The sequence below is a fragment of the Argiope bruennichi genome, chromosome 3 (assembly GCF_947563725.1).
Source record: "Argiope bruennichi chromosome 3, qqArgBrue1.1, whole genome shotgun sequence".
Taxonomy (NCBI): Eukaryota; Metazoa; Arthropoda; class Arachnida; order Araneae; family Araneidae; genus Argiope; species Argiope bruennichi.
Window position 1 is genome coordinate 74803824 of NC_079153.1, and position 16955 is coordinate 74820778.

The following is a 16955-nucleotide window of genomic DNA, read 5'->3' on the forward strand; positions in this document are numbered from 1 at the left end:
TAATCTTATCTTAAATAGGATATTCTATATCTAGAGTATTTTTGCTTAGAAATTATGACAATATTATTGAATCTTCAAAGAGCAAGAGTTTTGCTTAGAGCTGAAAAAAAATATTTCCCACTCAGATAGAAAATATCCAATAACTTAATATTTCTTTTTTTAAATAACTAAACTATTCTTTTTGTTTGTTTGTTTGATTATCATCAAATTCCACAATTTTCTTAACGCAAGATTAGTAAGAATTCCGCGTATGCCTGTTGAAATCTAATAATATCCTGGATACCTTTCGATAAGCTTTCAAATCATCAATTTTGTAAATGCAAATTATCTCAGGAAAAAAGATGTCACTCCAAAAAATTTCACAATTTCCTTGTTTCATTCTTTATACAATTTACAGCTTAATTTTGTAATTTTATACATTAAACTGAAGAACGTTGTTTACTTCTGATGCATTTGCATTTATGAAAATAAAAATTATAAAATAAAATTTTCTTTTCAGTTTGGTGGATTCTCTTCAGATTCGCTGGCCGAAAGAATTCTAGATTCTGAAAGTAGAATCTTGGTTACTGCAGGTAAATTATTATTACAATAAAATATTTTAAAAAAATTTTATATAAGAAATTTTAAATTTCTACTATAATCTTTTAGATGGGTTCTGGCGTGGAAATAAGCTAATAAATTTAAAGCTTCTTGCTGATGGCGCCATCAAGCAATGCGAGGCAAGGTAAAATTGTCAATTCTTACTCTACTAGGCGTATAAATTGCAAGTTTTTGAAAAATAAACCCTTATTACAACTTGTTGATTCTGACACATTTTCATATATTTAGACATTTTCAAGTAAAAACCATTGTAGTTCGACATCTTGGGGAATCTCAGAACAATAATATCAACGGATTCAAAACACATCGTGCTACCAAAACTACGCCAGATATACAGGTAGATTCTTTGAGTTATTATTTTATTTTATTTTATTCTTTCATACTTTTTTTTTTAATTTTGTTTAAATGCAGTGTTATAATTTCGTAAATATATAGTAGCATATCATTTAACTGTTGCGATAAAAAGTCGTAAAAATTAAATATTGATTAATTTTATGATCTGATTGCCAATGGCGCAAAATGATGCCAAATACTTTCTTTTAATAGTAAGCATAGTTTATTTAAGCAAGCGAGACTTTAATTTTCGTTAAATGTTTCTTTAGCTATAAAAATTTTTTAATAACTTTTTAAATCGTCTAGTTCATTTGTATTTATTAAAATAAAGTGCAAAATAAATGCTTTTTTTTTTATCAAACTTTATAATTTTCTAATTTCGATATGTCTTGTACTATAGTCATTCATTAAAAGAATGGTCAATCAGTAGGGTACTGTTATTCATGTTTCTGTTAAATATGATATATTAGAAACCGGAAAAAGCTGACAATGATATAATTGACTTATTTTGCGCAAGTGATTCAAAACGCACTCAGTAGCGGTGTCACTCATTTAAGTTTTTTTTTTTTTTTTTTTTTTTTTTTTTTTTTTTTTTCAAAGGCCGTGGTGGCCTGGTGGTAAGGTCTCGACTTCGGAACCGGAGGGTTTGAGGTTCGAGAGCCGATTCCACCGAAGAACCGTCGTGTAAGGAGGTCTGTTGCACGTTAAATCCGTCCTGACGAAACGTCCTCCCGCTGGTGTGAAGAGGGGGGTGCCAGCTCAGGTGTCGTCCTCGTCATCTGACTGCGGTTCAAAATGACGAGGTCCGTCCCAAAATAGCCCTAGTGTTGCTTCAAACAGGTCTTTAATATAACTAAACTAACTAAATGCATCAAAGAAGGACGGAATGTTTTCAGTCAATGACAATCTCATTTCTTGATTTTAAACTTATGTATTTTCTCAGCTCCACTTTCCAGGTCCTGCATATGAATGAATTATTTATCCTGAATCAATTCATTTTAAAAATAAATTTTTATAATATATTTAAAATGGTATATTTACATTACAATATTAAAAATTTTAATTTTTGGTTTGTTTTATTTTCGTATATCTAAAAACTTGCTGCAAAGCTTGCTACAGTCAATTCACGCTCACGTAATACACGTCAGAAACATCGTACCAATATAATTTTTGAGTTCATTGCTCATTTTATAGGAGGAAGTGCGGCAACGTTTATCATGCAAGTGTATCGTCAAAAGAACTGACTGTATCGAGTTCATCACACTTACGGTCATAATTTATTATGTTGTTAATTACAAAATGTTGAGATGGGTGGGAGGCAAATACGGTTCTAATACCTCTAAGACCAATTTTTAACTTGCAATACAATGTAATGTTGACATTTTGACAATGATAATTATCAAACTAGATAAGAACTTTTACGATGAAAATTTGTGGAGAGCCATTAGATCTCCATCACGGAAGAAATCTTTAAATGAAGAGAATAGTGGCCAAATTGAAATATTACAGTATATAAAAAAGTTTTAAAAAAAGTAAGGAATGCGAAATATTGCATTCTAACTATTCAACATAAGACTTTTTTTATTCTTCATTTGATATTTTCAAATAGTCTTAATCCATTTTTTTATTACGTACTTAGTAGAATAGATAGCTTAAATTTATGTTGATCGTTTCTGTATTTACAAATCAACCAATTATTGCATAATTTCGATTATTCGTAAAATGATGGAAGAAAATTTTTAACTATTACAAAAAAAACTTTCTTTCCTAACATCGTACACATTATTAATATGTTACTTTTCTGTAACGAATTCAGTAAAAAACTTATCACAACATCAAAAATGAAATAAAATTTGGAGTATGTCTATTCCAAATGTGAGCGTTAAAAAAACTTAAATTACGAATATTATTGGCAAAAAGAAACGAATTTCAGAAAATTGATTTAAATCATGAAAAAACTTCACTTTTCATGGTTTAAATCTATCTTCATATTTTAATTATAAGGCATAAAATGTTATTTTACCTTAACCCAGTAATTTTTTTAAAAATTTAACTTAAAAGTTAGTATTGCTAAAGCAACAATCAAGTTTCACCTCTGTAGCAATTGTATAGTTCTTAACTATTCCATAATTTCGTATCGGCGAAGTATTATTAATTTAAAAATATTTTGCCTACTATTTAAAAATAAACAGGTTGGTTATAATCTAAGAGCAAAACATTTATAAAGATCTCTTTATTGCGATTATCTTCGAGATTTTAAACTACAGTTGACGTTTCCTGCTGTCAAAAGAACAGTAACGAGCTATTTTTCATCAAGCCATCCTATAAAATCCTATGTAGGAAATGCTTAAATGATTCGAAAGTGTATCATGTATTTAAAGTTCGGGCTATTTTTCTATAAGGATGTTCAGTAAACGTTTTACAATTCACGAATTTTCTTCCCGTATGAAACCCATTGGAGAGGTTCGATAATGATGACGGAAATTTTTTTTTATTTTAAAGATTTTATTGATTCTCCGCTTCGGGAGTTTGTTTGAGCCTTGCCTTTCGGCGTGCTGCTTCGTCGATGATGTTACAAAGACTGACGGTTTTTTACATATACCGCTAGAGGGCGTTACAAGTGAGAGGCGGGGCAACATGCTTACGTCACACCCATTTGTTTCCCAAACACAATCAATTCGCGATTGATGAGATAAGTTTAAAACATGGATTCAAAAGCAATAATTTGCATCGTACCTAGGGAAAGTTTGATACTACTTCTTCACTGTACTTTAAAAAAAGAGCAGTTATACTAACTAGAGTAAAATGGTTTATAATTCGCTAAGAGCTTCCTATTGGCTTCACATCTTTAGAAAATAACTTCTTTCTCCAGATCTCCTGGGATCCTGATGTGGACAGTTGGTGGCACGAGGAGATGGATGTGGCACCTGTTAATTGTGAACCTGAATGGGTCGAAGCTGAACACCCTCTCTTCATTCTATACACAAGGTATACGATAGATCGCCAGTGGCAACGATTCGATTACAATCATTATATAAAATATTTTTTAAATGACTTAATTTTAAATTTGTCTCATATAAATCTTCAATGAGTTTATATGAAACAAATATTTCTGCTTTAATCTATTTAACGTTTTAAAAAAAAATCTCCTTATTAATATTTCTGAATTTTCTCATAAAAATGAACCAAAATTGCTTTAGAATGAGAATTTTAAACATTCATTTTTCGAAGTAGCCTCTAAGGAATCGCATGTTTTGTTCTTAAATCTCACAAGCACTCAATTCTTCTGTTTAAATTGCCCTGGATCGTATATTTGCTGCATAAATAAACTTTCTCACCACTCTTTGGGGCACAGTTGGTTTAATTAATTTGTAGCTCAAATCTTGGCAATGTAGTATAATCTGACATTTTTGTTTCAAAATATTATTGGTTATTAAAATTTTCTAGATATCCTTAATTTAGATCTTTAAAATTCTGGAAGAATATTCTGGAATAATGCATCGGCAAAATTTACTAGCATTGAATATATAAATACAATGTGTTATTCATTCACTTAAATTCGAAAAACCGTTAGTCTCTTTAATTTATAGGCGAATTCACATTAACGAGAGCTCTCGAAATAACTGGGGCGTAAGTAGAGTAGAAGTTTTAAGTTTTATTGTGAAGAAAGTTTGAAACGCTATGGTTCACAAATAATTCGTTTTTTAAAAAAATCTCATTGTGTCTATTCATCTTGTAACATTCACACAAGCACCAGCAATGTGCAATTTGCTTCCGTCAAGAAATTTTGCTTCAATATGCAGTTTTGAATTGTAGTTTATGTACATGATTGTAAAGAAGAAACGTATTAGGCCTGCAATGCAGAATAAATGTATTTTTAATTCTGAATTTTTAAAGTTGATTCCTGGCCTTTGACTTCAACTCTTTTCCACATAAAGGGAACAATTTTATTCTAATTTGTTTTAATAGATAGCAATAAATACCAATTAGAAAAATTTTCTTTATAAAAACATAATTATTTGAAACTTCTTTATTTCAGTGGTTCTACTGGTAAACCCAAAGGTGTACTTCACACCACAGCCGGTTACATGATATACTCAGCTACAACATTCCAGTTTGTATTCGCTCACAAGCCAACAGATGTGTACTTCTGCACAGCCGATGTTGGTTGGATCACGGGACACACCTATGGGGTGTATGGTCCTATGCTGCAAGGCGCTACATGTGTTCTGGTAAATATTTCCTTCCATTTTTGTCTTGAGAACGTTTTTCAGTAACTTCATGACTTGGATATTTATCGATTTCTCGATTTTAGTTCCAGGGTGTACCAACTCATCCTGATCCTGGTCGGTACTGGGCTGTCATCGAACATTACAATGTTACTAAATTCTACACAGCTCCTACAGCTATTCGAACTCTAATGAAATATGGTGATTCTTATGTCAAAAGGTAAATATTCTTAATGTCTGGGATAATTGGAATTGTTTAGTTAAATTGCAAAAATTCATTTAATCCTGAACAATCTATTATTGCTCTTGGAAGCTTTCTCTGCTAAAATTTCTCGGCTTTTTAATATAATCATTTTTTAATCATGCTCCTACTAGAAAAATGCCGATGATGAAAGACTGACATTTTAATCACTTGAGATGGCAGGAAATTCATAAGCGTGCATTCCAAAACAGTCCATTGTAGCTCACAACGAGGCCTACAAAGAATCTGATACCTTATAGAAATTGAAAAAAGATTTATGCTCTAAATAAATTAATTTTTAATTTAAGACTGCACTTGTAAATTGTGTCGCGGCAAGCAAACAATTAACGGATCGCGATCACTTTCACTTCTGTGACAATTGTCTGCTGACATGTGCATCATTTCATTGGTGATTCTGTAACAAAAGCATCTCGATGTGCGTGTTACGTCTTCCCACCACAAGTGGTTAATCTATTACACATGACTCCAAACATTCTTGAATCGATCCTGTTTTTAGTTTAGAGTGCGCTTAGCAATTAATGTTTTTGATTCCTTTTTCGATTATATTTTCTTTCCATGGTTGAAAATTTGTAGTTCAAATCCCACAACGTTGCTTTTCTATATACTCTTAAGTTAATAATTCCGTAATGTTAAAACGTATTTGAATCGTGTATTTAGTTATCAGAAATTGTTTTATCGAAAGTTCCCAAGTAGATAAAAACCCTTTTGAGCTACTTATTCTTCATTCTTACTGATCAAAAGCAATGCAATTTTGGTTGTCAGTTTTACATTCTTATTGATTAGTATGGTAAAATCCTACTTGGTATTTTAAAAGATAAAATAGTAAAAGAAATTTCGTTTTAAAGTTACAATCTTGAATCCTTGGAAGTCCTGGGATCTGTAGGAGAACCCATCAATCCAGAGGCCTGGCAATGGTACCACAAACTCGTCGGTGGAGGGAAATGTTCTATTGTCGACACTTACTGGCAATCCGAAACGGTAAGTTTGATTTAAAGAATGTTTTTAGTAATACAGAAAATCTTTTATAAATTGCTATTCCCCATTTCTTTTATTAGTTTCAAACTTAGATACATTGTTTTATAACTACTGAATTATCTATCCTCAATTCTAGAATATCTTCTCAATCTTTTATTATCTAATTAACTTTCGACATCTGTTGAAATTAAAGTAATAACCTTTTTTTTTATTTCAGGGAGGACATGTTTTAACTCCTTTGCCAAAATGTACACCTTTGAAACCAGGATCAGCCGTAAGTTATTTTCTATAATGTTGATAATTTCTATGATAATAGATAGCTGGTATCTGGCAATTAGTTATTAGATTCCAGTTTTAGAAAATAACTTTTTCCCACTAGACATTACCCTTCTTCGGAGTGGTTCCTGTCATCTTAAATGACCAAGGTGAAGAAATCGAAGGACCAGGAGAAGGATACTTGGTAAGAGAATTTTTTCATTCTCAAATTTATTTATTGCGATGCTAATGATGTGAAGTTACTTTTATTTCGAGTTACAATTGAGCTTAGTTACCCCATACAAAATATTTTAAGAACGTCGATTCAAGCACACAAAATTAGTCCTTGCATCGCTATAAATCATTTAATTGTTATAACTGCAGATTTAAAGTTTCATATATTTCAGATAAATCAGCACAATATTCTCCAATCCTTATATTTTTCTCTAATTGATTACATAAAGTTGCACCTTAACATTTTCATCTGTTTTTATCTTCCAAATTTTCATATAGGATCCTTCATTTAAAAAAATGTTGATCCTGTATGGAACCAAATGATCATAAATAAATGCATTATGCCTTCTTATATAAATTATGAGCTTTTGGCAAGACCGTTAAACGTACCAGCGTCCTGGCCTAGAGGTAGTGTTTTCCCTGTGATCTGGGCGTTCCGGGTTCGAGTATGGTTCTTTATCCTGTGTTCTATCTATAATGTATGTGAAAGAGCCCCCGTAAAAATAGGTTGTGCAAGCGAGTGTGTGAGTGCCATCTTCATATGAGCTAAAGTCAGACCTCTGCCTTCGGGTGCTCAGGGGTCTTTACCCTCAGAATCTACTGCAATCCTCTTTTACCGATCTCTTGGGTTTGATTTAAATTGGTGTTCAATCCAAGGGGTATGAGCAACAACGACAACAACCGTTAAACGTCAAATGATCAGGTTTTTATTTTCAGTTTCGCATATAACCGTTTCGTGCAATTATATTAAAGTGACGAAACTCGATTTCGGGATAGTTTTTTGTCAACTGATTCAAACCGAAATTCGATACAGTACCATAATTTTAATGACAAGATTTCTTACCAAATGTTATTTAATTTGTTGCATTTTTTAATTTATATTTACATGCATTCGAATGTACAGACCGACAGATGATCAACTCCTTGACGGGTTTGGTTACAATTTTGGTACAGATTTGTTTTAAATGCTAGGCTGTCTTACTTATCTAGGCCAAATCTTACTTATATAGTTCTTTTTGTAGTGATTTGTTCACTTGTACACGAATAAACGTACTCTGAATAAATTTCGAGATTCGACAGCAATTCAACCTGCAAATTTGGTGTGAAGACCACATACCAAGTTTCATCCGCTTGACTCGAAGTGTTTTAGTCACCATGCAATTCCAAAAATGTGTTTTTCAAAGTCATGGAGATCAGAATTGTGGATATTCGTAAAGTTCTCGAAATCCAATCTTTTATCGATCTTTGTATACGAAAAGTAAAAATTGATTCATATAATAAATTTTTACTTTCTCGTATACAAAATGACGATTTTACTGTTAACTACTCTAAAGAAATGAAAATATATTTGAGTATTTTATTAAATACTAGCCGCCTTTGGCGACCAGCCAGTTCGCCAATCTTAATTTTCGTTAAAATTTTAATAATTAAATATTTTATGCAATTCCTACTTTAATAGCTTCTTCATCAAAATATTTTAAAACTTCAAATTTTGATAGTCATATAATTCACTCATAATATTATAAAGGCCTTCAGTCATAACGTGATATGTATCTCTCTCTCATTTTCTGTTAGCACCCGTAGAATTTATGCTTTAAATTAAAGTGAAAAGAATTAATCTTCAATTAATATAATAATATTTTTTACTGAAACAAAGCATTTTTTTTTTTATAATCTGATTACTGAAAATAGTCACTCAGCGTTTAAACTTTATGGGCACTAAAGAATATCTCTTTTAATTTATGTAATATCTCAAGAATTTGTCAACAAAATTTTCTTAGATCCATCATTAATAGATCGATTAATTAACAATGTTTAATTTTAAATGCATCAAACACTAAGAAAATAAAACGAATCGTTTAAAATAAACGGTTGAAAACAGGTTTTAAAAAACTACTTAAAAAATTATGTACTTAAAACTATAAGCATATACAAAAAATATATAACTAACATAAATACATTTTAATTACAAAAGCATACAACGAACCTAAAAATAATTTAAATCCAGTCCGCATCTGTTGATAATAATTGTCAACACAATGCGGAATTCAGAACACAATGCGCATGCGTGAATTTTCAACGCCAGTTACGTAACGCAAATACGTGATTTTTTCTACGCCAGTTGGGGTAACGCTATGCGGATTAGACATTTATAATTTCCTTTATTCTGTTTTATTTTAATTCAAAAGCACTTCAGAATGAATCTGAAAGATCGATTATTTAACAATGTTTAATTTTAAATGCATCAAACATTAAGAAAATAAACAGAATCGTTTGAATTAATCCGCCGAAAAATATTAACCCTAGCCTCAATACAGTTCGGAGAAAAAAAAATTTTTGAAGCCTTACTCATTTGGCGGTGGGGAAATTGGAAGATTTTTTTGGCGGAAAAGTTGGCGGTGGGGAAAATGGAAGATTTTTTTGGCGGGAAAGTTAGTTTTTAATTAATAATTAAAATTCTAATTAAAAATTCGAAAAAAGGGACCCCAAGTGCACATTCCCGACCTCTAAGGTATACATGTACCAAATTTGGTAGCTGTAAGTCAAATGGTCTGGCCTGTAGAGCGCCAACACACACACACACACACACACACACACACACACACACATTGAGCTTTATTATAAGTATAGATTGTTAATATTCTTATTTTGAGTGAAACGATGCCACAAATGTGTAAATTTTTTAAACATTTTTATCGGACAAACAACCATGTCTCTTTCCAAATATTCACTTAATGCAAGTATGATTTTGAATTTTCACTTAATTCGTTCTTTCCTTCTGTCCGTCAACTAGCATGTCTCATTTTTGAACCTAGCCAAAAATATCTTTTGTGCCATAAAACACAAACTTCTTGTTTTTAGTTAGTTCTTATTTTTTGAACTAACAGCCAATTTGAATTGAAAGCTATAATAACCCACCATCAGAAATGTAGAATAGAATTTAACCTAAAAAATGTATTAATATTGTTGCAATTGAAATTACAATCTCTATTAATTATGCATAATGAATTTTGAGAAAATGCTTCTCTTGAATTATTAACTACCTGTACTATTTGTAGATTAGTTTTTGGAAGCATGCGAATTGTTTAGTAGGATAAGCATCCAAACAATCAAAAACTACTGAATGGAATCTCCTGTATGTCATATCATTGACTCCCCTATCCGCCCGAAGGCACGCAACAAAAAAAAACGAATGACCGGACTGCTACAGCAAAACTGTCGGGAACTGTGGTTGAATCCTAAGGGCCCTCACCGGCCACGGTGCAACCCTTACCTAAGGAAGTACGTCCTGTCTTCGGGTGGAGGAGTCAGATTCCCACCTTTTCGTGTACCCAACAGGGTGGCGAGAATCAACCACCATGCCAGAAACGATTAAAAATGATATTTTAATCCTTTAAAGGGCCATTTTTTTCTAGTCATTATGTTAAAATATTTTTAGGCTTGAAATTAGAATAAGAAAAGGGATTCATTTAGCTTATTAGATAAATTTAATTTGATTAATTAATTAATTTGGTTAATTAATAATTAAGTATCAAATCAAGACACATCATTTTGTGTAAAATAAAGAACTAAAGCATCTACGTTTCTATCTTTCTAAAAAAATTTGTTAGAACTTATGCCAACCTACATAAATTCATACAAAGATTGATCAATTTGGTGGGAAGCATACTTCCCACGGCCCTAGAAAGGGTTAAGTAAACATTTAAATTGCAATAATCAAATAATTATAATTAAATTTTAATGACAATATGTTACAATACTTTTCCAAAGATAAGTTTTTTATTCTGTCAACAATGCATATCATCATTCTGAAGAAATTAAAATATTTTTTTTAATTTATCCTTTAAATTAATGTTCTGTATAAGAAAATTTTTATTTTTCCGAGGACGGATTCTAAATTCGATTTCTTGCTTTTGCAGGCTTTCAAAAAACCGTGGCCTGGAATGATGAGGAGCTTATATGGCAATTACGAAAGATTTGCAGCTACCTACTTCAGCAAATTTCCTGGGTATTACAGCACTGGAGATGGTAAGTGAGTCTTTTAAAGACTTTTAAAATTCATCCTTAACATCGAAATCAGATCTAGCAATCACGATTTCTTTTAACAGCTATTTAATCTGATCTGAAGCGTTCTGTTTATTTTTCTTCGGATTTATGAAGTCCTCACAGTCAGCTTTTGGAATTTTATTCGGATAAGCAGATTTTCTTGGAATTTGATGCAGATGGATTTTGAAATCATTAAATTAATCGTTTACTATCTGCGAGGAATATGATTTGTCACTTTATATATTGCTGCTCATATAATGGTACTTGGTTTTGAACTACTCTTGTCTAAATTATCTTGAATACTTTAAAAATATTTTATTCGTAGAAATCAGGTGTGAATTTTGGAGCCGAAATATTGTCTGCGAAAATTATTCCATTCGATCTTTGAAGTGAATAAATGAACTTTTCAAAATTAGCAAAATACTTATGTTAACGTCATTAGTTACAGATTCATAACAATATATTATTTATATTATTGTTTCCATGCGCTGTGATTCTCATACTAAATGTGAGTTTTGCATGTATCTTAATGGATGCTGAAGGATATCAAGTCAGTGACTTCCTGGCTTGGCGATGAATTTTATAACTTTGGCGGCACAAAATGAAGATTCTCGAAATGCAAGAATTTTGGTGACATCTCTTTCTTTAGTCAATATATGGAATCTTTCTTGAAGATTCCATGTGCTTTAACGAAAAATATATAAGCGGAGGCATACACCACAGTCAATCAGTCTAATGAACTTTCTTTGGAATGTTGATCACGGAGCGAATTCTCCTATGAGTGATTTATGCTGTTGCGGTTGTTTAGTTACAATTTGCCATTTTGTTGTGTCATTGACTTTTGCGTGTATTATTTTTTGTGTACGCGATAGTAATATTTGCTACTTATATCTTCTAGCTTTCTGGTAGAATAATTCATTATTATTTATTAAAGATTTTGTTAGACTTCTTCCTACCTTAGCATAATTACAATATGCCTTTTTTTGTGTATTAATACTGCTATTTGGGATAACTCTAATTTAGGTAAATATTTTCTTCCTATCAGGAATATTTTCATTTTTGAATATGGGACAAATGGGAAATTTAAAAATAAAAAGAATTTCGCATTTCATTCCCAAATATGAGAAAGAAGCAATTTTAGATATTATTCTAATCACTGAAATAATAATTCCATTGAAAGAAAGAAATAAAGACTAGTGACAGCAGATTTTCATTGTTGAAAAGATTGACGTTGTCAGTCTTTCCCATCCATATCTAGCCAAATCCATTTGAAATTAAATATTAATGTCCGTCAGCTGTTAGATTTGCGTAGCAAATCGAGGAGATGGTAATTATATTATAGATATGAGTGCAAGTCTTTATTGAAGAGACCGACATCCTTGATTTGGATTCAGTAGAAACGCAAATGGTATTTGCAAGCCTTTGGGGGGGGGGGCTGAACTTTCTGGGGAGAAGTGTTACATAGCTTAATGACGATACTCTGCTGTGGGACGTTTTTTAATTATAAAGAAAAAGAAAACAAAAGTATTAGCCTGTTACTTAATCTTTTGCCCTCAGAAAAGTAATTCGCTGCATATTTATTCCCTTAAGACAAGGACTTGTTCATTGCTCCCAAAAATAAATATATATATATAATTGTTTTAATTTATATTCTTGAATTATTTTCTACGTCTTCTTACCATTTTGTAGGTATTTTTAACTATTAAAATTTAAAAATAAACAAATAAAATGTCAAAATGCTGCATCGTCTTGATTGGTGAGTGAGAGTCACCATCCGAGTGCAAACTGTTTTTAAAAAAACTCCTGAGGGAAATTGATAGAAATTGAGTCGTCAATTAATGGAGCCCTTTAGATTCTGTGAAGTTATCAAAACCAAAATAACTACATTTTTTTAAACTTAAATCGATATTTCTGATGTATATACATATAGATATAATACCATAAAGGTAGCCATAGAAACTGCATGCTTTTCTATAAAGCAATGGCTTTCCTACCTTTACATATAATTAAAATTCATACATATTTGTATGAAATGTTGAGACCTATCGTTTTTCTTGCGGCTAATCTAGCCATAAATATGCCGTATTTCCCATCGTGGAAATGCAAAAACTCATTTCTGCTTAGGAAACCTGCAATGGCGTGGCCTTTCAAATAAAATATCGGTGAATGCTAGGCATCAAAGGGTAGATAATTGACAGAGGATGGTATACACGTAATGCAAATGGGAACGGTACTACCTGTTGGATTTCGGTGACATTAGTTAATCAATTGAATCTAGGCCATGGTAGCAAGGTTTCACATGAATTTGACTTGCTCTTAATCTCCTCTCCCCTCTTCAGACCACAACGCCTGTCGCTTAACATCGGAGTATTACTGAAATTCTAATTCAGTAGAACTTTAATGCTTCGATTGATATTTAAATTTTTTCCGAAGGTGCTCGTAGAGATTCCGACGGCTACTATTGGATCACTGGTCGCATGGACGATATGTTAAATGTATCTGGTCATCTGCTGTCTACTGCAGAAGTGGAATCTGCCCTCGTTGAGCACTCATCATGTGTGGAGTCTGCTGTTGTTTCATTACCTCATCCCCTGAAAGGAGAATGTCTCTATTGTTTCGTAGTTCTTGAAGAGGTCAGCTTCTTTGTCTTTTTTTTAATACTTTTTTATTCACTCGCTTTCTCCTCTGCTTGTTTATATGGTGCAAATTTTGCAATCGGTTTTAAACTAATTTCCGGATATACCAGAGCCTTTAAACATAATTCGGAACTGGATGACAATGTAATATTAACTCGCATTCGTGTATTTTTATTTATTCGATACAAATTTGGCGATCGATTGAAAACTTTAATTACCAATGGATGTCGCCATGCACAGCCGTTAGTTCATGGGGAATTTGGTTTAAAATTGATTGTTATTACACATAAGACTAAAAAAACAGAAAATAACCATTTAAATAAAATATATTAGTTTTCAAACGGATTAAAAAATATCTACTTCGAATCCCACACAAATTTTATAACCCCATAAAGATTCCTAACAACACGTAGATTATCCTAAACATGTGAGGATGTGAATTTTAAAAATTCACAATCACAAATTTTTTAAATGAAAGTTAAAATCAAATGGGATTAAAATATGTATAAAGCTAGAAGAAATTATCTATGCTTTTTAGTATTCTAAAAATTTGGTTTATTAATTTTTTTATTTGAATAATTTTCACATCTAATTTTTGCATCATAAATATTTTTAATCATGTTTAACACTGTTTTGCTTATAAGAATAAGATGAATAAAATACACTTTAGATTCTATAAAAATCGTTTTCATAAAGCGAATATTTTGAAAAGTTGTAGTTTCTATTTTTTATGCACTTTTATCAACTAAATTCCAAAGAATTTTTTTTTACAGTATCATAAATTTTAATATTTATTAAAAGTTTAAAATATACACAAGTATCTTCAATATTTTAGATACGGAAATCATTCAAGTTTAAAGAAGTATCGATAGTAAATATCGCAGCTTATTTTCTTTTTGTGCCACTTGAATTTCGATCAAAGTGTTTGATTATGATAAACTGGATATCGTCAATTTCTTACTACATTTAACTTAAATTTCTAATTCTATTGTCTCGTATTCAAATGGCTATTTTTTGAGGATTGAAAATATTTTCTATAAAAGCAAGTTTGTTTGTTTTTTCAAAGTTTAGTTTCCTTATTGAATTTGATGACGTTTAAAACGAAGGTATGTAAATAATATTTCAATAATTTCATCGAAATTGGCTACCCATTGAACAGACTGTTTCACCTAATTTATAGTTCCATGTAAATTGAGGATTTTTTTTTCTGATGAAATTTTTACATTGTTTCTGATGATATATTTCGTATTGTAACAATTTTGTTAAATTTTCCCAAGAATGAGATAATATTTATTTAACCTAATTCCAGCGATCGACTCTTGTCAATTGTTTTATAAAACTGCTTTTGCAAGCAACATCAAGAAGAATATTTAAATCTTGTAAAGAAGTGTGGTACACTTTTTTACATCATCTATTTCTGGCCGTTGAATAGATCGTTTATTGAATTCTTGAAACTTTCTGCTTCTAAAGCAATTTAAGAAGGCAATAACTGTGTTGCGTATAACTTGCTGAAATATGATCGCGTCAACGAGTTGTGGTTTAAAAAAAAAAAAAAATTCTAAAATGGAAAGGCGCTTACGAGTTCTGAGAATCTTGGTGGAATATCGGATATCAGTCATAACCTTCGCTTTTGTGCTCAATACTCTAAAAATGCCTCTCAGTGGTTGTGACAAGTTTCATTTCGCAACAGATGTTGAGGAACATATGCATGCTTAAATCCATATTTAATAATCTGGAAACTAGATTATTAAGTCTATTATTTCGTTCCGCAGTTATATCAGTTCTCTGAAAAAAAATTTCAAAGGAAATTTCAAATAATTTAATAAATTGATAGTTTAAAAAAAGTGTGCAAATAAATATTTTAGGACCCGTCTTTAAAATATACGTATAAAATAAGTTTATAAATTTGATTCTTAGTGGCAAAACGAATACTCTTAAGAAATTTTAAATTCTGCCCAAACGGAATTTGTTTTAGGAAATGAAACTTAAAAATTAATAACTCTGCTTGTATCTTCCATCTCAAATTTTGAAAAAAAAGTTACCAAAGGAATGAAAGGGAGATCTTGTATTAATTATCAAGTATTGGTAAGAAGTTGATATTTATGCGAGAATCTAGATTTTATTATTATTCATTTCATTAGGATGTAAATTTGAATGTTTTATTCTTTTCATGAAAATAACTAATGATTCTTTTCCTCGGAAATGTTAAAGCCTTAAAGTTATCTTTTAAACAAATATAAAATGTTTACTATTGATAACTGAAATATTAACATTAATCGTCAGTAATTGAATAATATTAATCCTGTTCGTCTAATAGAATAGATATCATGAGTACTGATGGGCTGTTTTTTTCAGGGTGTCAAACCTGCTGCCGATCTGATAACGAAACTAAAGGACCAAGGTAAATATTCTTACTTTCCTAGCTCTCTTTTATATTTAACATCGGATTCTTATGAAACTGAAAGATATATTCTTTCAGTCTTCATAGCCAAATTTATTTTTTTAATACAAATGGAGAATTTGATTCCCTCCGATTCATTATTCGTTTTTATTCATTAAGTTTCCTAAAATCTTTTTATTATTAGAATCGTGGTGAAGGTGACATCGTAGAAACTATTTTATATATGCCGTAATTATATGGGCGCCGTAGCAAGCTGCTCTTCAGTTCTTATCTATTATAGAATAAGCTTGCGAAACCTGTAAAATGCTAGGTATCCAAGCCCTTTTAATTGCGTCATTATATGAAGCGTAAATTTCAATCTCTGCTTTGTATTAAGGAACTTGAAAGTTTTTTTATGTTTGAAGGGATTCATTTATCGATATATGAGTAAAATAAAGTATGAATGAAAATTTATTATGAGATAGTAAACTTCGTGTTTATCTTATTTTAAATTGGATTGTAACAAAAGTTAATGATCTGAAATCTGCGATTTTTATTATTTTGTATTTAGGCTTATTCTTGATATTCTTCCCTCTCGTATCAGTTGAAATGAATTAAAAGTTCTTTCTTTCTGTTTTGCAGTCCGCTCCAAAATCGGTGCTCTCGCCGCTCCAGATTACATCCACTTCGCAAACGCCCTGCCCAAGACCCGCTCTGGAAAAATCTTGAGAAGAATCCTGAGGAAAATCGCCAGAGATGACCGGGACCTCGGAGACACGAGCACTCTTGCAGAAGAATCGGTCGTTCAGGAACTCTTCGACACAAGACCTGCTGCCCTCAACGGACTCTCTTGAAGCACAAAGCATTTATCTGTAAAAAGAAGGAAAAATATGTAGATAGTGGAAATTTTTATGTATATATTTGCTTTAATTTTAATAGGTTCTTTAAGAGCGTTGTTTTCTTAATCACATTATGAATATTGGTAATAAAACCTTATTTTAATA

The 16955-nt window shown here is 31.2% G+C and overlaps 1 protein-coding gene across 1 annotated transcript in view; it reads left to right on the plus strand.

Moving 5' to 3' along the window:
* LOC129963651 (acetyl-coenzyme A synthetase-like) overlaps window positions 1-16955 on the plus strand; it is a 34430-nt gene extending 17475 nt beyond the window's left edge. Inside the window, exons 4-16 of the mRNA XM_056078145.1 lie at window positions 500-572; window positions 649-724; window positions 829-937; window positions 3806-3921; window positions 4973-5165; window positions 5249-5382; window positions 6270-6402; window positions 6617-6673; window positions 6779-6859; window positions 10809-10917; window positions 13369-13568; window positions 15927-15972; window positions 16594-16955. Coding sequence (XP_055934120.1) covers window positions 500-572; window positions 649-724; window positions 829-937; window positions 3806-3921; window positions 4973-5165; window positions 5249-5382; window positions 6270-6402; window positions 6617-6673; window positions 6779-6859; window positions 10809-10917; window positions 13369-13568; window positions 15927-15972; window positions 16594-16805 — 1539 coding nt within the window. The 3' untranslated portion in view covers window positions 16806-16955. The remainder of the gene's footprint in view (window positions 1-499; window positions 573-648; window positions 725-828; window positions 938-3805; window positions 3922-4972; window positions 5166-5248; window positions 5383-6269; window positions 6403-6616; window positions 6674-6778; window positions 6860-10808; window positions 10918-13368; window positions 13569-15926; window positions 15973-16593) is intronic.